General features: G+C 35.2%; 1 protein-coding gene across 5 annotated transcripts in view; it reads right to left on the minus strand.

The window, feature by feature from the left end:
- The window catches only part of PTPRK (protein tyrosine phosphatase receptor type K), a 560,471-nt gene that overhangs the window by 356,974 nt on the left and 181,172 nt on the right, over positions 1-22,325 (minus strand). For all 5 annotated transcript variants that reach the window (XM_031012171.3, XM_031012169.3, XM_031012170.3 and 2 more), the window contains exon 3: positions 3,117-3,388. In XM_031012171.3, the coding sequence (XP_030868031.1) occupies positions 3,117-3,388 (272 nt within the window). The remainder of the gene's footprint in view (positions 1-3,116; positions 3,389-22,325) is intronic.

Raw genomic sequence — 22,325 nt, forward strand, 5'->3', positions numbered from 1 at the left:
AGCATCTTTCAACCATAGCAAATAAAACAAATGTAATACGATAATTTCTATAATTAGTATAGTAAGCTGAAAAGGCATCAATTGTTCTGAACACATAGGTGAAAAACAGTTTGTTCCTTATATGTTAGTGGATCACTGCAATGATATGTCAAAAAGCAAAATTTACATTTGCTGGCTCTAAGTAAGTGTGATTTAAGAAAAATACACAGTACAGTGGAAAGCATCTAGGAATAGAGGAATCGACAGAAAAGAATTCTAGTCTCATTTCTACTTGAAATTACTTTAGAAACTAAACTATCTTTTGTTTTTGCTTTCCCCACTGCATTTTATATTTACCTCTCTTATGTCATTTAACCATCGCTATGGTATTTCAAGTTATATCTATGTATATCTCACATTTCCCATCTGGACTAGCCTCCTTAAGAGCAGAGCAAACATCTGATTTACATTTTTATCTTCTACAGAGCAAAGCTAGGCTGAGAACTTCATGAGAAAAGGGACTTTGCCTGTGTATCCCCAGGAGTTAGCATGATGTGACCTCACAGTATGTGTCTAATAGTAGATGTTACAATAAATAAAAAACTTGAAAAGAATGTCATGCTTTCAAAATAAAAGAAAATGGGGATATTCTTTAAGAACCTGATGGAATCTCAAGACTGGCCTCCAATATCTGGTATTTAAAGCAGTTGAGTTTCTCTTTAAATATAGAGACATCAGCACCTAAAACACCAATCAAAAAATTCTACGGTGTTTTGCCAGCAAACCAGCACTTACCAAACACTTCACAGGTATTGATTTGACTTTGAAAGCTATCAAAATGTATGGGAGATTTAACGTTTTTCATGTTACTTTCCAAGAGAAAGAAAGCACATAAATATAGTTTATGTTATGTTGGTTGTTTCTAATCACAAATGTACAGGTACAACTAATAATCTAAATGATTAAATTGATGAAAACATCAACCAAGTAATTTACTGAGCACTAAGCACATGAATAAAATGTACTCTGTTGTTTGCTCTCATTGATTAAGTTTTGTAGGTTAAGGAAAAAGATGTGAGAACAAAACAATCACTTAAGAAATTATCTATGGCTCAAATTTTAATCTGCAGCAACGAGACATTTACCCATAGGTTCCATGTATTTATTTAGTCATCATTTTCTCTGACAAAACATCTCCAAAATGATGTCACTGGCCAGGCTGGAACTCACCCAGGCACTTTTTGTACTTCTTGCTTAAATACACCACAAGCACATATAACGAAGGGGGTTTTGTCATCCAAAATGAGACTGAACAAAGAATTATTAATCCAGTTCAAATTACTGTAACTTAATAGTAGAATTAACACCACAGTAATCTGTGCCATGAGAAAATGTTATTAACATCAATGATTCAAAGATAGATCTTTAACAACTTAGAAAAAATAACTACATGTATGTTATTTCTTAGTTACAAGGAAAAAGAAATATATCACAGATATACTACTTGCTGGATTTATCGACAGTTACTTCTATGTTGTTATTGTTCTTGTTTTAAAGTACAACTGACAGTCTGATTCCTTAAAGAACTATCTACACAGGAAACAAGTTGTGAACAGGGTTGAATACAGGCAATCTGACTTCAAAACCCATATTTTTAAGGAGTGTGCTAGATTAATTTTTATTGGGGGTTTTAATTTGTTTTGTGGAGGCTGACTCTGTTGAATCAGAACTTCTTTCCAGTGCTAAGTTAAGCTCCTATGACAGATTCTCATGAAATCAGTACAATGATAATGCATTGTGAGAGTGACCTGGTGATGACAGCCATCAACCCACTTTTGTCAGAGTTGAGCCCACTGATCTTGCAACAAGTGCTCTAGCATTAGTTTCACACACTCCCATCCACCTACCTACCATATCATATATGCAGCCCTCCTGGGGCTGTGGACCCTGAAAAAGCAGATGGCTCTCCCCGACTGAAGAGAAATATCCTTATGCTCCAGAATAATAGAATCAACTAGTACCTAATGAAAATCCATTGAAAACTCAACATACAACCTTGAACTGAAAATCTTACCTGTGGAACCATGCCTACAATGTAGGAGGCTTTTAATAAAACAGAAAACTCAACTCAAGACAAAGCAATTAAAGCAAAGCATTTCTTTTTTCCCCTTCAAGAATAAAGACAAACCTAACTTAGAGAAATAATTCATTTTTAAAAGGCAGAAATAAAACTATTAGTTTATATATTGCTTGCTGACCATCATAAAATATACTTTTACATAAATGTATTCTCATTAGGCTTTATAATAAGCTACAAATAAACAAGTCCTTTAAAAGTTTAAATCTCAAGGTCTAACACAAAATTGACCTTTTAAAGAAATAACAGTATCCAGGGACGGAACCTCATAGTGAGGGTTACTGAACAAACTCTCCAAACTAGTAAATGAACCTTTTTTTTTTGTTAAGAGCATATAAACTCAGTCACAGAAACATAAAGTGGGTACTGACACTATTGATTGTCTGATTTAATCATAATTCAATGAATCATTTCTGAAATAAACATCCAAAGCTTTGTGAATAACTTATCCTTTTTGGCTTATTTTTATATGTCATTTAATTTATTCAATTAATTAATCAAAATTAAAATAATTAATGAAAATGCCTCCCCCTTAACATAGTTCATTAAACTCTACATCACATTTATTTCCCAAATGTTACTTTCAAAAAGTCGGTAAATCAGTCCAGTCTGAAGATTACAATAAACTCAAAAAGGCTATTTCTTCCTGAACAAAGCTGTAGGAAAGAATCTGTCAATAAGTAGCTCTTTGTCAAACCACCAACAAATTTTGGACCTAAACTCATTTTAACATGTAGAAATATTTTCTCTAGTTTGAAGGTTTTGTGCCAATGTCTCCAAACACTTCCTCATCAACAGGGTGGGGAAGAAAGAGGGGCAATCTCTCCTTACCATGGGATGCATATGTATATCTATGTATGACACTTCCCCAATAATGGGGGTGGGGGAGGCAAGAGGGCAATCTCTTATTACCATGAGATGCATATTTACATCTATGTATTACACATATAGTGAGATCTGATGACATCAAAACATACACCAGAAAAGTACAGATGATTACCTGATATTCATTGGGCCAAAAGGTGCTCACTGCTAGTTCAGCCCGAAGCCAATCTCTACCCGTGAATCCAGTCACATTCCAAATTGGATTGGCAAGAGGTCCTTTATTCACCCTAACTAATATGTTCAAAGTGCCAGGATTCAGTCCTTTCTGGCTATATAATAGGTAACTGAAATCAATGCAGTGAGTGTCATTCTCCTTCATTGTAGGCAGCTGAAGTCTGGCTTTTTCTCCAGGGTCGTGATCTGAAGAGTCCACTATCATATAGGAACCTGAAACGACATTACAAATAATAATGCTAAACAGATATATAAGCAAAGGGAACATATAACAATAAAAATATGCCAATCCATTCTGAACATTAAATTTAAGTTAAAAAGACTGTTTTCCAGAACACAGCCATAGAAATACATCAATCAAATAAGTAGATGAACTGAATTCTTACTAGGTAACAGACCGTGTTCAAAGTACACATTCTGTATTAATTCATTTAGTCTCCACAACAACCTGTTATTATCCTATTTTACAAATTAGGAAATTGAGGCACAATTAGTAACACTCAAAGCTGGGTTCAAATCCAGATCTCACTCTAAATCTCTGGTATTGCTGAACACAAGTCTTTTAATATTTTATATATATATATATATATATGTATATGTATACACACATACACAAAAGCGATACATTATTGGCCTGGTTTACATAAAGGGTACACCTTTATTTTTCGCTATCTAGAATATTATTGCAGGGAGATGTGCTTAGAGTGCAAACAATGGAACCATTTCTAATTTCATATTGGAAGATCATCATTTATACAAGTTATGTGATCATTTGTAACATACTAACTTTGAATCTCAGTTCAGGGAATGAGGACACTTTGTAGTGTCAGTATGAGGGCTAAAGTTAAAAATGCCTAGAGCTGAGGATCAGGACACAGCAGATTTCCCCACTTGGAGTCTCACCCACTAAGGTGTCAGCTAATCACCACTGCTACTGGCCCCAGTTCTGTAACAGTCCCTAAACTCTTGTAGAGCTACAAGAAACCCAGTTTAAAATCACCAATCTACTCTATTCCCTTTGACTTAGTAAGTGTTCATTGGTTATCTATCATGTGGAGGCACAGGACATAAAGAGTCCCACTCTCATAGCTCACATATAGACTTTCCATTGCAGACAAAGGCCACACAGAAGTACAAAAATGAGACTTGAACAACAGGATTTTAGTCCCAGAAAACTCTCCAGTAAAACAACCAATTGTTCTCATGTCATTGTGGATTTTAACAAAGACACATATCACAAAAATGCAAATATGCCTATTTATTACACAGAAGATGGAACACAAATTTTATTGTAAAATATCTTTTTTCTTTGCTAGCATGTAATTTTAACCAAAATATATCAGATGTAGTGTTACAAAACTCAGTGTTATAAGAGTTGCACTTGACCCTTTCTTCCTGACAACATGTAAAAGTAATCAATCTTCTGCATTCCCTCCCCAAAATTTGTACCCATGACACATTAACCACTCAATAACTACTAGTCTAACTTGTTCAATTAACCCTCAACAACAGATGCAAATCATGGCAGAGAGGATGGTGTCAACTATTTGAGAAGCCAAATTTCAAATGTGACCGATTGCCACTGAGTGGTAGGTAGCCTCTGGTTGAGAGCTTTTGGGAAGATTTCTGTAACACTTCAGTATAATCGAAGTACAGAATAAACAGATCATAGTGATAGTGGCTGATATTATTGTTCACTTCTTTTTTCTAGTTATCATCTTCTCTTGTAAGCTAGGATTCTTTTTTTTTCTCTTTCTTTCTTTCTGAGTCTCACAGATGGCACATTAATAGAATAAACTGTCCGTGTGTATTTTGGAGAAATTATGTCTTTATTTTTAAACAGGATATCCTGGATCCCAACCCAATTTATAGAAGCAGGATGTTTCTATTCTTTATTATATTCACATTCTGAAGTCAATGGTTGATTTGGCAAGATGTCTTTCAGATTCACCACTGCATAGCAGACCAATCATTCCTTTCAACGAGGACCAGCCCTGAGATCTTGGATAAGTTACCTAGTGTTTGTTACTGGGCCTCAGCATCTTCACAAACCTGTAGCCTATTTCTCCACTACTATAACAGTTCCACCCCCTCCCCCCAGTGGAATATTATGGCAGTAGTGCATTTAAATTATTTTTAGAGGTCTGTATCAATTATGGCTTCTGAATGTCAACTTTAAAGTAGTAATCTCTAAATGATTTATTGGCTTTCTAATAGTCATTTTCTCCTATTATAAAATAAACTTTGGAGTAAAAATATGCTTTGTGTCACATTTTAATTATATAGCATAATATTTACTATAAAGACCATTTAGGAATTTTCAGTCAGTTGTACTCTTAAGCTACAATAATTATCTTTCTTATTAAGGAAACAGGATGGGCAAGGTATATTCATTTGCAGGCATTATCAATTTGATCACTAGGAAGACAAAAGTCACAAAATAAAAGCTGGTCTACACTATTTCAATATTTCAAGCAAGTTAAATAATAAAGAAAAATAGTGTTGATAATTCATCTCTATAGAATGTTTCTGCTAAATGGCCCTCTTTCAATAATGCCTGACTACTGCCACATTCTCCGAGTGCTCTGGAATAATAATGCATTTATTGCACAGTTCCAGAAAGGAGGAAGCAAGCACTAGCACCAAAAAGCCATCTAAATCTTTCTGCCTACTGACTTGATATAATGGCAATTTACCCAGTAGGCACTAGGGAGGAAGCTGCCTGTCTGAAACAAAATTCCCTTCCATCATCCCAAACACAGAAGATACTGTGCTATTCTTATCAACATCTAAAAATCACTTCTGTAGTCTCCCAGAATAACTGGCTCCCAATCCTTACACTTGGGAAATTATACAATATGTACTTCTCTCATACTTTATGTTATAATTTAAGCTTATTTACGATTGTTCTGTTACCAGCTAACTAATTCCTCAGATTTCTAACAAGAGTTTAGTTATCTCAAGGCTTAATAAAACATCTATGTTCCCACACATACAGTGTAGTAGCTTTTAATTAAAACTTCTTTAAAGTGGCCTTACAGATATTCCTTACAGTCTCTTGATCAATAGAGTTGTCAAATATATCATTCAACACAGAGAAAACTATATATGCTTTTTGTTTGTTTGTTTTAAGTGCAACCTTTATAGACAGCAATTTGACATCAAAGACCTTTAAGAGATATTCATGAATAAAACATCAAAAGCAATTGCAACAAAACCCAAAATTGACAAATGGGATCTAATTAAACTAAAGAGCTTCTGCACAGCAAAAGAAACTACCATCAGAGTGCAGGCAAACTACAGAATGGGAAAAAATTTTTACAGTCTATCCATTTGACAAGGGAATAATATTCAGAATCTACAAGGAACTTAAACAAATTTACAAGAAAAAAAACAAACCCATCAAAAAGTGGGTGAAAGATGTGAACAGACACTTTTCAAAAGAAGACATTTATGTGGCCAACAAACATGAAAAAAAAAGGTCATCATCACTGGTCATTAGAGAAATGCAAATCAAAACCACAATGAGATACCATCTCACGCCAGTTAGAATGGTGATCATTAAAAAGTCAAGAAAAAACAGATGCTGGAGAGGATGTGGAGAAATAGGATGTTTTTACACTGTTGGCGGGAGTGTAAATTAGTTCAACCATTGTGGAAGACAGTGTGGCGATTCCTCAAGGATCTAGAACTAGAAATACCATTTGACCTGTCAATCCCATTACTATGTATATACCCAAAGGATTATAAATCATTCTGCTACAAAGACACAGGCACACATATGTTTACTGCAGCACTATTCACAATAGCAAAGACTTGGAACCAACCCAAATGTCCATCGATGGTAGACTGGATAAAGAAAATGTGGCACATAAACACCATGGAATACTGTGCAGCCATAAAAAAGGATGAGTTCATGTCCTTTGCAGGGACATGGATGAAGCTGAAAACCATAGTTCTCAGCAAACTATCACAAGAACAGAAAACCAAACACCACATTTTCTCACTCATAAGTGGGAATCGAACAATGAGAACACATGGACACAGAGAGGGGAACACACACCAGGGCCTGTTGGGAGACAAGGGGAGGGAGAGCATAAGGAGAAATACCTAATGTAGATGACGGGTTGACGAGTGCAGCAAACCACCATGGCACATGTATACTTATGTAACAAACCTGCACATTCTGCATATGTATCTCAGAACTTAAAGTATATTTAAAAAAAAAGAGATACATACGTTCTGATCTGGGAATTCCATGTCTACAAATGTATACTAAATAAACCATCAGGTATGTATAAAAGATACAGCTTTAAAAGATGCCTAACTCATTACACTATTTAAAACAGAGAAAAATTAAGTATTCTCAATATTCAATAATCAGTAATTTGCAAAATTATGGCAAATCAATTTAATGAACAATAATGCAGTCATTAAGAATAATATTATTTTAAAACATTTTATGGAAGATATTTACAATATGTTAAGTAAAATATGCAGGTTATAAAATATTAAACCCACTTATGAAAAATACATATTTGTGTTAAATAATTATATCTGTGTAAATGTGTGTATATTCACATATGCACACACATACACTTGTACATATGACTGGAAAAATATGTAGCAAAATCTTAACGGTATATTATCTGGTGGGCTGTAATTGTCTTCTAGGTTTTCAAAAAAGTTTTTGCATATGTACAGTTTCTGAGAGTTCTATAATGAATAGGCATTAGATTTGCACATTTTTATTAAAACAGAGACTACATGAATACTATCTTACAAGAGGAAAATCAAATGAATAATGATAAATACTTAGTAAATAAACACAAGTGGGTTTTTAAAATCTTTTAAAAATAAATTGTATTTATAGGATACAAACAGGATCCTATAAATAATTAAATATTTCAAAAAACACAATACAAAATTTGAGTACTTCTTATTCCAATTCATTAAAAAAGAGAAAGGCAGAGAAGACTTAAAACAAATGACAGTTTTTACTAAAAAGAATGGGCAAGGAAAATAACATAATCTAGTATATAGATGAATATGTAATGCCCTATGGATTTTATACATTAATTATTTTTTATCTTTAAGCTACACTTCTATGAATAAGGTATTTACATGGGAAATTGGATTAATAGCAAAGAAAATAATTCATGATAAATAGATTTCCATACTTTCTTCTAAAACTCCTTTATATATGTATGTGTTGGTATACTTTAGTACACTAACATAATATTTGTATTGTCAGTTCTTATTTAAAATCTGTTGAATGTGCCCTATAAACTAAAAGCAAAATTTCAATTTCTTTGCCTAGTATTCACAACTTTCCATGATCTTATCCCAAAGTAACTGGTCATTTTACCTCCCACTTCTCTTCACAAACCACCTTCTCCAGTCTGACAGACCCCTCACTATTTTCTCCACACATCATGCCAGTTTTCTTTCCTCAAACTGTCTCACAGTTTCTAAATGTCTGATTCTGGCCCCCAATTATACATTGCTTTTGCGCCAATTTTAAATGATTTACTGGGATATCATTTGTCAACCTCAGAAGGGTAATTTTGTTCTCTTAGAAAGCACCTGACTTATTCAGAGTCCAATCAGAAGAGAGAAGCCACACAGTAAATTTAACAGTGAAAATGTAATATAAAGAATTACTACCTTTAAGAAGGTAGAAACTTTAACGCTGTGAAGAAAACCTTAAAGAATAATCAAAGTACCCAAGAAAGAAACCAATATAGACAGGGGAGGTTGCTGAGAATCAGATTTCCTTAAAGAAGGTGCAGTTGCAGCTCACGGGATGATAAAGTCTGCTGGGTCACTCAGGCCAGAGCCAATCCTGCTCTAGGGAAGCTAGGGAAACAGGACACATTCTCCCTGCAGCAGAGTGGCATGAGGCCTGGGGTATGTGTGTGTCACAGCAAGGCAGTCACCAGGCCAGGTTTGGTGCTACAAGCTCACTGAGGGACTATGTCTGCTACATGCACACAGCTCTGTCCACTGTGCAGCTCTGTCCACTGTGCAGTACCACCAACTAAAAACAAACTTAGGATCACAATTCAACCAAGAATAGATGATCCTTCTTTCTTAAGTGTCTCTCCAGTGCCCTCTACTGACAAAGCTTAACACTGTGCCAGCTGTAAAGCAGAACCGCTTAAAGGGTCAAGTGCTACTATGACAGAGCAGGTAATGAAGGACAAATTTTAAGCTCCGGGGCAATAAATTGATAACTGGCACCCTATCTAACAAGGGCTTTGCATACAGTAGAAGTCTAATAAATACTTGTTACTTGATTAGATTACCAATTGAATGAGGAGACAAAGACACTAGTTAATAACATGAACAATTGAGGCAGCACTAGTTCTAACTATATGTGAGATAAATTACCAGAAAATGTCAAAACAACAACAAAAAGAAAAACAAATGAAACTAGTTTATGCTGCTTCCAAACATAAGGATTTAATGAAAGAGTATAATGTTTGGAAGTACACATTTAATGTATTTGTCAGAGTCACGCTGGTATATATAAGAAACCTTCTACTAGAACAAAGGTTCTCAAATGTTTTAGTCTCAGGACCCCTTTATACTTGTGATATTAAGGATATCAAGCAGCTTTTGTTTCTGAGTTATATCAATATTGACCATATTAGAATTTAAAATGGAAAAATCTCAAAAATAATAATTTAAGATTAGCAATGATCTCATAATTTACTATATTTTCATGAAAAATAACCATTTCCCAAAATAAACAAAAAAAGATAGTAAGAAGTAATAAGCATTGTTTTACTTTTTAAAAATCTCTTTAGTATCTGTCTCAATAGAAGGCAATTAGATTCTCATTTTTACTTCATCTTTCAATCTGTTGTAGTATCATACATTATGTAACCTCTGGGAAATTCTTCTATTCATTCATCAGAAAATGAAAGAGAAAAAAGGAAAACTATATTTCAATGTTATTGATAAGCAGTTTTGATCTCATGGATCACCTGAAAGAGTATGAGGGTCTACAGAGATCTTTGGATCACATGTAGAGAACCCTATATTTTAATATACATAAATCTTTTTATCGCTCTGCTCTAATGAGAACATTATTAGTGCTTTTATTTATGTTGAGTCTACTTCACTCATTCAGTCTCTGCAGGGTATAAAGATGTACTCTATAAAATCAGTTAGAAAACAAAATCCTTCACCAGAGTGTTGGATGTCTGAAGAATGAAGATGAAAAAAGTTGAAATTTTCTACCCTAGTACGAAGGATATATTAGTCAGGATTCTCCAGAGAAAAGGAATATATAGATAAACACACACACACACACACACAATATTACAAGGAATAGACTCATATGATTGTGGAAGCTGAGAAGTCCAGACTCAGGACAGGAGAGCTGATGGTATAATTCCAATCCGAGCCCAAAGGCCTGAGAAACAGGAGAGTCAATGGTATAAATTCCAGTTCAAGTCCAAGTCTGAGTCCAATAACCAGGAGAGCCATTGGTGTAAGTTCCAATCTGAGTCCAACTCCAAAGGCAGGAGACTGATGTCCCAGCTTGTAAACAGTCAGACACAGGGGGAATTCTTACTCCTTATTCAACTCAGTACTTCAAGCGATTGGATGAGGCCCACCCACATTGGGGAGGGCTATCTGCTTTACTCAGTGTACCATTTCAAACGTCAATCACATCCAGAAACATACACACACACACACACACACACACACACACACACAAACATCCCTAGAAATAATGTTTAACCTAATATTCGGGCACCCTATCGCTGAGTCTAATTGACACACAAAATTAACCGTCACAAAGGGCTTTCTTCCACTCTAGTCTCCCAACATCAGAGAATCAGATTGTTATGTATGAGCGGAGGAGTACAGAGGACTAAGTAATATTCTATCCTCATAAGAAAAGTATTTTTATGTGTTCTGGAGACCATCTTGAATAGCTACCAAAGCACCAACGCACTGTGCAAAACAGCTAGCTCTTGGCATTGAGTGAGATTTTCCCAGTACTAACAAAGAACACGCCAGAAACTGTTGGTGTAAAAAAACTAAAGACACTATACAATAATATTGCTTCATGCCCAGACAGCTTAAGAAGCAATAATCAGGATCTCTAAGTAGAAAGAAGAGTGACAAGTGAAATCATGATTTGGGTCTCAGCCCATCTGGGATATTTTTTTTCTTTGTTATAAAATTAATCTCTCTAAGTACTTCTGTTGCTATTACCTTTGTGCTGAAGGCAATGCCATTACCCTCCTTTTCATATCTTTCATCTTTTCATTTCCTTTTTTCAAGCCTCTTCTCCCACCACTATTTTTTTCATCTGATTAAGTGGCAACAAATATAACCAATTATTAAAACTAAGGACTCAATAATCAAACTAGGAATCAGTTTGATTTTTCCCCTTCCTTCACTTCCCTCTTTTAATTAACTAGCAATTCTCATTGTTTCTATTTTCAAGCTCTCTCCTCAATCCATTCACGTCTCTTCATATTCACTAGTTTTACCAAACTCCTATTACCTCTCAGGAGGACAAATAGAATGGAATCCTAGCAAGTTTTATGATTTCCACACTAGCAGCCCTACAATCGTTTCTGATACATAGCCAGGTTATTTTTTTTTAATCTTTCTCATACATTGCATTGAGAATAAAATCCAAACTCTTTAGCCCCACCCCTCAGCTTCAATATGATCTGGTGCCTGCCTTCCTCTCCAACATTATTTCTTACATCTCTCTTCCCTTACATAAGATGTTTCAGATACAATGTGCTTTTTTCTGAAAAAACAAAAAAAACAAAAACAAAAACAAAACAAAACAAAAAAACACCTAAGTTTATGCTTGTCTCAGTCTCCATGCACTGGACCTTCCTCTGTTTGAAATGCTCTGTCCTCAGCTGGCTGATTTTCATCATTCATCTATTGGTGCAGCATTCCTAGGTCTGTTAAATAAAGTAGTTCCTTCCAGGGTTCTTTCTAACATATCACTTTTTATTATTTCCTTTATAGCACTTTCCACTTACTGAATTTGTTTACTTAATTGAAAAACTCCATGAAAAGTTGGGATTTCATGTATGTTGTTCATCCAAAAATCTAGAACAAGGTCTGGAGTATTCAGTTTGAAGTTGGATGTTTTATAAAAAAGTCGGACAACTATCTATTTGTGTTTCCTGCCCTGCATTCCCATAGCACTTACATAATGCTCTTTTATGTACAAAATATACCATATCTGTCTGTGCATCCCCAAAACCCTAGTGCAAGCTTTTTAAGATTAGAAACCTCTTTGGCCTCGCCAGCCCCTAACAGAGGGACTGTGTAACCTGTAAACTTGGCAAGCTCCACTGAAGATAAGCAAAAATATTTTAAGTATTGTTTTTTTTTTCAAAGATAGACAAAGAGAAAAAAAAGAGTAAAATTTGAAATGATAATAAGCAAAATTTTCAATCTTGAGAATAACCCTAAAATACTCCATTAATTTGGTTAGACGGACATCAGTGCCATCACTTTTTGTACAGTCTAGTTTTAATTCTTCGAGCTTTTACATTCTATTACTTCTTAAGATGGATGCTTCTCTTCTAATGAAGTCTATCCCCTACATCATACAGTTTGTTTCTAAGACAGTATGAGGCAAATATTACAAAATGTCAGAAAAAGTTAGAAAAAGTAAACTTGTCCCCCAAACTTCAAAACAAATTAACTGAATTTGCATCTTTGCAGGAGTCTACCTCCAACAACTTTAGTATCCATAACATGTCCCTCCCATTGCCTTGTAAAAATATAAACCTGTTTCCTTCACAGTCCGAATGACAAAATTTCTCCTGATCTCTGAGGAAGTGCTTTGTATTTGTTCTAGGTAGCCAGTTTACATTTGAAAATAGAAAAAGGTATGGATTTAAGACAATAACTTCTAAAAACCTTCAGGCAACACAAAAAAACTAAAATGAAAGTTTCAGTAGAAAGTAGTACATTTCTCCTTCTTAGGAAGTGGGTGTCCTCATGAAATTTACCCGCTACGCTACCCATTAAGATTTAGAAACCTGGCCAAGCATTGTTTTATAGTTTAATCCTCTTCCCCTACTACATCTTAAGGAGACAAAAAGTAAGTATTTGGCCAGTACTTTGATGAACAAAATTTCCAGTTTCATCTTTATGACATAGGAAACCTATGTCATAAATAGCTAAAAGGATTAGTGCCATCTGTTTCCTATTTAAAAGTGGCTAATTTTATAATAGGTTTTGATTTCCTTTCCAGTACCTTCCAGGACTCCAATTTTCCCTACTTCCTACACATCTATTTACTTGTCTATCCTGGGCAAATAATTTAACCCCTCTCTGTCTTGTTTCCTCATCTTGAAGTGCCCACCCCACTGAGGTCCGGTGTGAGGACTAAATGAGACTACCTCCATGATGTGCGAAGGCACACTGACGACAGGAATAGATGGGTCCCCAATACTTGTTTCTTTAGACGTACTCATTCCTTCTTCCACCAAACAGTAAAGAAAATAAAACTAGAAAATGTATGAAGAGAATACTTTCGAAGTTTAAAAATGAGATGACAATGTTAAAGGGTGGTACACTTAAAAACTTCCAACTTAATGGCACTTAACCTTCATAACCTTTCTTAACCCTTCCCTTCACAACTCTACCTATCCCTTTCATCCCAACGTGAGTCAGGCCTCTTTCTCAGTCTTATCCTTCCTATTCCTCTATAACCCTCCCTCTTTCACTCTGTCTTTGAAATCTGAAGTAAATTTAAAGTATTGTTGCCTCAACGCCCACTCCAAGAAACACACACACTTACTTCACCAACAGTTTCAAAGGACTCATTGATCTAAGTTTAAGAACTCTTGTTTTAAGATTTTTCCAATTTCTGAAATCATGGCACTCTCCTACAGCTATCCAACCTGCATAGCTTTTATGTTACATAGTAGTGAAAAGTTTTGAGAAGTAGCTGCTAAAAAGAAAAGCAACTTAAGAGAAAGTAATCAGTAACATGACCCAAAAGGCAATAAAGGCTTTGTCCTGTGGCCAATTTTGTAATCATCACTCACCTTTCCAAAATATCCAAGATTGAAATGAACAATTAAAGGTAAGAGAAGGTAGTGTGGCCTGTATTCCCTGGAAACTGCCTGAAGACTAAAAATCATGCTAACAATTCCCACCTGTTGTCTGGATATACTTCAACACTGTTAAACATTAAAGACCAGAACTGAAGGTCTAAAGAGAATGAGTGCACAACACGTCTATGATTTCTATGTAAATGAATATTCTCAAAGTCAAAACATTCTACTTGGTAGTCACATTATTTCTGAAGGTACCAAATTTTTATTTTTTGTTTCCCACTGCATATTAAAGTTATGTTTATACAATACTGTAGTCTATTAAGTGTGCAATAGCATCATGTCTAAAAAAAGGTATATAAGGTATATAAAATATATACCTTAATTTTAGAATAGTTTATTGCTAAAAAAAAAAAATGCTAACAATCATCTGAGCCTTCAGCAAGTCATTATCTTTTTGCTAGTAGAGGGTCTTGTCTCAATGTTGACGGCCTTGCTCTGGATTAGGCTTTGGCTTAAGGGAATGCTGTGGCTGGTTTAATCTCCTATCCAGACTACTAAAACTTTCTCCCTGTCAGCAATAAGGCTGTTTCACTTTCTTATCATCTGGGTGTTCACTGGAGTAGCACTTCCAATTTCCTTCAAGAACTTTTCCTTTGCATTCGAAACTTGGCTAACAGGCACAAGAGGCCCAGCTATTGGCCTATCTCAGCTTTGATATGCCTTCCTCACTAAGCTTAATCATTTTTAGCTTTTGATTTAAAGTGAGAGACCTGCAGTTATTCCTTTAAGTTGATAATTAAAGGGCCACCGTAGGGTTATTAATTGGCTTAATTTCAATATTGTTGTGTCTCAGGGAACAGGGAGGGCTGAGGAGAGGAAGAAAGACGGGAACAGCCGGTAGGTGGAACAGTCAGAATACATACAACATTTATCAGTTAAGCTCACCATCTTATACGGGAGCTGTTCGTGGTGCATGAAAAAATTACAACAGTAACATCAAAGATCACTGATCACAGATCACCATAACAGATATTATTAATAATAATAAAGTATGAAATATTGTGAGAATTACCAAAATGTTACATTTTGTTACACAAAATGAAATACTGTGAGAATTTCCAAAATGTTCAATTTGTAAAACATGCAATATCTGCAAAGTACAAAGAGGCAAAGCACAATAAAACAAGGTATGCCTGTAGCTGTACTGAATGATGTAAGTTTCCTTCCAACTCAACTAGTCTATTATTCTGAAAGGTCCCACCTTTCAGACAACATAACCTAGAAAACTAAAGTACTTTTAGTACAAGAAGTACATGAAGAACAACTAGACCTTACTGTGACTCAAAACTAATAACAATTATAACTATTCAATTTTCTAACTGTAACAATGGTCACTGCTCCTGAGTAAGTAAATGGCAAGTAATGATCAATTAGAGAAGAATTCAGATTGAACAAAGTTTTTCAACTCAGTTCTCAGGAACAAGGATAATCAGGTCACAGGGGCAGTTCAATTGGCCACCAAAGAAGTTTCTTCCTTTATTAAACTTTAAGTCCACTAAAGTTCTTAATACAATAAAAGACACTTCATGAAATATTCAAAAGGAAGGAAAAATACAATCTCCCCCATCACCCAAATAAAAGCATATATATTCCTGTTTATGAAATGGTTAAGGCCAAGCGCGGTGGCTCATGCCTGTAATCCCCGGACTTTGGGGGCTGAGGAGGACTGTTCACGAGGTCAGGAGTTCAAGACCAGCCTGGCCAACATGGTGAAACCCTGTCTCTACTAAAAATACAAAAATTAGCCAGGCGTGGTGGCGGGCACCTGTAATCCCAGCTACTCAGGAGGCTGAGGCTGGAGAATCGTTTGAACCCGGGAGGCGAAGGTTGCAGTGAGCCAAAGCCATGCCACTGCACTTCAGCCTGGGCGACAGAGTGAGAAACTGTCTCAAAAACAAAAAACAAACAAACAAAAGAAATGGTTAAGAATTCAGGCTCTGAAGTCAGAGGCCTAAATTAACAGCCACGTTCTGTCACTTTCCACTATGTCTCCTCTCTACCATCTTACTGATGAAAATCTGAGGCCTGGAACAGATAAATGTCTTAGATATAATAAAAACACTGTTCGAGTGGATTGTTGCGAGGATTACAGAAGTGGGAACTGTCAAAGGAAAAACATCTTTTCATTTTTTTGTTTACAAAGTACTATCACCTAAACCAAAAATCGGTCTGCTTGTTTGAAACAGTTCTGCCTTAGAGGTTCTAAGACAAGAAAAGGAAAATAAAAGCAAAAGGGAATGATAACAAAAAAAAAAAAAGAAAAAGAGAGAGACTGGGCATAGCAAAATGAAGAAAAGAGCTCAAGTAGTAGAAGGAAAAAGAGATGAAATAAGTGCTTACACTTTAAAATGTTAAGTTCTGGGAAGATGAAAGAAAAGAAAGGAAAACAGAGTGGTAGAGAAAATAGGGTTATTTTATTTTTCATCTCACCAGTAGCTTCATAAACCATACAAATATAATAAAAGAAACTGAGATCCTAGGATATAAAAAAGTAAAAGCGAATGGTGCCATCTCCTCAAATTTTGAGACTGTTGCTTTTGGTCACAAGATCATCAACTATAGCTCAAGGTTTTGGTATAAAATATATACTTAAAGAAAAAAAAAACCTGGAACCCTTGTAAAATCCCCTGAGTCTACATTAACTTAAGGCAGCTTTAATGGAATTAGTGGTCTCCAATAATTGAGCAAAGTATAATATTAAATCATATCCCAGGTCTCTGGGATAGGCTATTCTACTTCCAGTGCTAGCAATGCAGTTATTTTGAAAAACAAAATTTAAAAAATAGCCAAAACACATCTGGTCAATTATGAAATGCCACATTGACCAATGGTGAGGAAAGGAAGAGCAAGCAAATACTTCTCTGATTGTAGCATACAATTAATTCAACTTTGTCTTAGCAAATACAATCACCCAAAGATATTCCTTCAACAAAACATTCCTTTTAAACATAACCAGAAAAGCTGCATGATGCAAGTGACCTCCATTCCAACAGTGTGTTTTTTTTTGTTTGTTTTTTTGCCCTGAGAGCAACTGAGAATTGTACTTTAATGTTTTCATAAATGCTAACTTAAGGCTCAATGGGTAAGCACAAACATTGAGAAACTGTAGAGTTTTAGTTCCCACACTAATTTTTTAAAGCTTCCCTCTGGGGTGTACTGTAGAAACTAAAATAAAAAATAACTTCAGCCAAAACAAGTAACAGTTAGATCTCAGACCAACAATCAAGCACAGGTGTCTTTCCCCTACCCCAAGGCGCTGGGAAAATGGGAGGTAATTTTTCTGTTACAGGAGGGAAGAAGAAACTTAATAGTTTCAAAAATTTCACTGTCACATCGTTCAATCTACTATTGTGATATACTTTCAGGTTTTCATTAACATTCATAAGCTAAATGGATGCAACTCAAGCATACAGACAGGATCAAATTTCTCTCCCTTGAGAATAACCATAAGCAAGAATATATCTCAAACATTTTCTTCTTCTAACTAAAATATCATCAAGTATCTCCCTAAGAACTGTTTCTGTAACTAAACAAACAAATAAACAAAAACTTCTTTTCCTTTACAATGATCCTACAAGCAGGGATTAAACTCTGCAAACACCATGAACTAGTAGTGATTGCTTCAGTGACGGTGACACACATTCACCAGTAACACAATTCTATTGGTTGAAGCAATTAACTGCATGCTCAAGCACAAGTAAGAATCATACATTCCATCTGGCGCTCAAAAATCCTCGCAAACTTGGTCCATAAAAACCTTGCCATGCTAACTTGCCATGAACCACCAGCATGAACTCATAGCTCATTAACAGTTCATGGTTCATAATAATAATAAAATAAGCATTTTTGCCTGGTGTGCCCCTTCTTCTTGCAAAGCTTGTATTCTATTTTCTCCCCTAAGAACCTTTATTCCTACCTTCTTCATAAGCTTTTATGTCTGATTATACAACTTTTTAGTTAATAAACAAATTTACATTGCCCACTTTGTATTTGTTAGAATGTGTAGAATTTTCCAAGCTCAGCAGTAAACTTCTTAAGGGCTATTACCTCTCATTAGGCCTTTCTGTGTAGTGATCTACAGAAAGCTGATACTCCATCAATGAAGTGTTGATGGTGACTTACTGGCATATAAATAGTTAAAAGAATAGCTTAAGACAGTAAAAATATGTAATTCACCCAATCCTCCAGTGAGAAGGTTACTGAATATGTAAAGTGCTAAATATTGTACAGGAAAACGTGAAGTGGAGAAGGGTTAAGTAACCTGCTCAGATCTCAATTTGAATCTAACAATAAACTTATCTCCCTTAGCTCCTATATTATGCCACCTATCAAAGTGAACAAGAAGTTTATCGGCAGAAGGATCATGTGATGTAAATATTGTTTAAATTGCATTGAAAACCCATGAGGATGAATCTGAAGTACTCTAACAGATACCATTTCAGTATTTTTCCTTCATGGGGCTTCTTCTGCATGGATGCAGCATCACACAAGTAATCAAAGCATCAACAAAATGTGTGTCAAATGAAACTGTGATGACCTCTACACAAGGCAGTCTGGCTATGAAACCATGTAATGGGGAGATATGACCTCATCAGGAAGGTGAGAAAGTCTCTGAAAAAGTGATGTCTGAGCTGTGACCTGAAGAATGAAAGAGAGTTATTAGGAAGATCATTTCAGGCAAAATAAACCACTTGTGCAAAGGACCTAGAAGAGGGCCAAGTATAATGAATAAAAGAGACTGAAAGTTTGGCTGCAGAGGAGAAAATGGGGAAGATGACAATGGAGATGAAAGAAGTAAACAGACCAAGCAGGACTTGCAGGCAAAGATAAACAGTTTCGTCTTTATCTTAAATGTTATAGTTAAACACAGAAAAGATTTAAGCTGAATGAGATGAAGGTTACTATCATAAGTCAGATTTTCATTTTGGCAAATAACTCCGGCCACAATGTATAAAACATATGAGTGATAGGGTGGTAAGCAAAATAGGTATGGGAGACCAGGAAGATAGTAGCTGCAGCAGTCAATAGAGGAAAAATGTTTTTAATTATAGTAGTAGATGATGGAGGTGATGTGAAGCAGCCAATCAAGACCTATATAGGAGGTAAAAACAGCAAAATTGGTGATGCATAACATATACAAGAGACAGGTATCCAGAATATACAACTATATTTCTTGTTACTACACCCAAATATATAGCAGTGCCATTCCCTGAGCCATGGTACACTGGATGAAGATCAAGGCTGGGAGAAAGATCAGTTCAAGTTCTTCAATGTAAAGAGCAGAATCCACTGTATCATTTTCAACAAAAACAACCAGAAAAAAGTATTAAAGAACATTAGGAAGCCCAAATAATAACCCAAGTATATCCACCAGTGGAGACCTACTGCTGGGTGCAGACAACATTCTCCCAGCACTCAGCCTGGGTCCTGTGCTTTGCTGCCCCTGGAAGTCTATGCTTCCCCTCTCTGGAGAAGGAAATCTTTATGCTGCCTCCTCTTACTCAATAGCTTCCTAATCAATGTTCTTACAGGTATTCTGAATTGTGATTTGGTCACCTGTTGATGTCCTAGTTAAGGATGGCTGAAAAGGTGAGTGTTTTACTTCTTTCTGGGGCCATAAAAACTAATAAGGCAAGAGACTCACCAAATATAGGGAAAACTGCCATAAACAAAAATAACAAATACTATCTAATGAAGGGGAGGCATTAATTTTGTTGAGACATCCCAGCAAAGATGCTACAAACATATTTGTAAATCATCTACATATGCATTTACACATATAAATCCCATAATGCTATTATGTTTTTTGCTTTTGAAAAGTTTTCAAAAAAATCTTAAATATTTTATAAATAAAATATAACAGAGTCAATTTACTTTATCAAAATAATGCTGCTCTGTATTTTATTATGGAGCATGGAATGTAGCAATCTGATTACAAACCTTTGTTCACTGAAATACTACAGAGGGCAAGGGAAATAAAATTCATTCTAAGCTTCTAACTTACACAGCTAACTTTTAAAATTAATAAATTTTCTTATTTTTTACCAATATGTTATTTCAATAGTGATTGACAATTTGGGTGACTTCCAGGAACCCACAACAGACTCTATCAGCAGTTAAATTAAAGCCATTTAATCTTGCACTAACAAGCCCATGTAACTAATTCAGGTATCTGAAGCATATTCACCTCTTGACCCTCACTAAACACATCTTGAATCTGAGTAGCCATCTACTAATGTATTTTTCCCAAATATAAGACCAAAATTCCCCTTTGAGTGTGTTATATATTTATCCTGATCAGCATTCAATTCAAAAGACAATGTGTTTGGGGTAAGAAAAAACTGACAAGCTGCTACAACACACATATGTATCTGGAGAGGCAAAATTGCAACTAATTGTGATTGAAACACAATCATAATTTTCCTCCCCACGGTAGCTTTGGCAAAAATTGCTTCCTGGAACACAGAAAAAAAATATCCTTCTGTACCTAAGAAAATGAACATAAGTAAATAAATGAGTCTAACAAGTAAGGTCATGGTGACAAACTGCTGCAGATAAACTTTCTGCCAGGTTTCCAGAAACAGCTTGACCCTAAGGACTTATTTAGACTTAGAAAAGGTCCCACAAGGGACATCAATAATACCACAGGACATCTGATTCTTCTTTTATAGGTAGCTGTAGTCCCACAACCAAGTTTCTTAGGGTGAGTAAGAGAGGTAGTTTTGGCCACTGTTCTAGTTGCCCAGAATCAATATTTGGACTAAAATCCAAAGGTCAGAATTGCTACCATCACCCCACCCCCATCCAAAATAAAACCAGTAAAAGAGAGTGGTGGTGAAAGAGGGTCAAGCTGTTAAGGAGCTAAGCAAAAAGAAGACGCAGAAATCTAAGGAATCTGATTCTTAGACAAACTAAAAAGATTTATTGAGAACTTCAAGAAGCATTGGAGTTCTCCAGTGGCTAAAACAGCCTCCTAAAATAAGTCACTTTGTCTAAGTGTAAACCATTTCTTGGATCTCTATCAAATTTTTAAAAATAGCTAAGAGTTCACTGGTTCAAACTCTCAGAATATAACCATATGGCCCACAGCATAAACATGGCAACCAGACAGGGCTTCAAGACTTTCTCTGTTGATGAACATTTCTTTCAGACACCAGTCTCAGTAAACTGATTTCCTTATGGAATCCCCCCATTCTAGCAGACCCAGCAACTGGGTAAGCTTTAACAACCTCTAAACGTACAAGAAAGCATGCTCTGTTAATTCCCTATGGGCATGAAAGAGTTTAGAGTTTAAGGGTAAACTCCTAATTCAATGTTTCTCAAACATGAGTAAAATCCCAAGCTTTGAAAAAGAAAACTTTCTCACAGACCTCAGTGTTAAGTTGAACTCTGCACAGATAAATATCTGAGTATTAACATACCATAAGTTTACTCATACAACAAATGTATAAAATCAATACAGTTTAAATTAACATCCTTTGTTATTTAATATAAAATGATGCTTTGTGGAACCAAAAATGCAAATAGATTTAAGAGTGGCAAATAGGTACTTCTTTGTTTTATATTTTACATTTCACTTTTAGGTTTGATTCTTTTGGTTTTGGTCATAATGAAACATCATTTGAATTAATGTCATCATAATTTTTGTTATTTTTCTTTAATATTAACTTTTAGCCACTGATCCATGCTTTTGATAGACTAATAGATTTAATAGTACATTCCAAAATAACAGGAAAAGTTTAAATCTGCTTTAATAAAAACAGTTCTCTGTATATTTACTATATTTATTGTTAGTAAACTTTTCCAAGTTAATATGTACAAAATCAGGAACTGCACAATATCTGTGCTTTAAAAACATCAATATGATGTCAACTAGTATTTCACAATTATAAATTTTGCATGCTTATGGTATGTGTTATTTGCCACGTTTGATTTTTTTTCTATATGTACTCTAAAATGTGATACAGTTCATCCTTTCACTTAGCAGATGTAACATAAACACAAATGCAAATAATGCCTCT

The sequence above is a fragment of the Gorilla gorilla genome, chromosome 5 (genome assembly GCF_029281585.2).
Source record: "Gorilla gorilla gorilla isolate KB3781 chromosome 5, NHGRI_mGorGor1-v2.1_pri, whole genome shotgun sequence".
Classification (NCBI taxonomy): domain Eukaryota; kingdom Metazoa; phylum Chordata; class Mammalia; order Primates; family Hominidae; genus Gorilla; species Gorilla gorilla.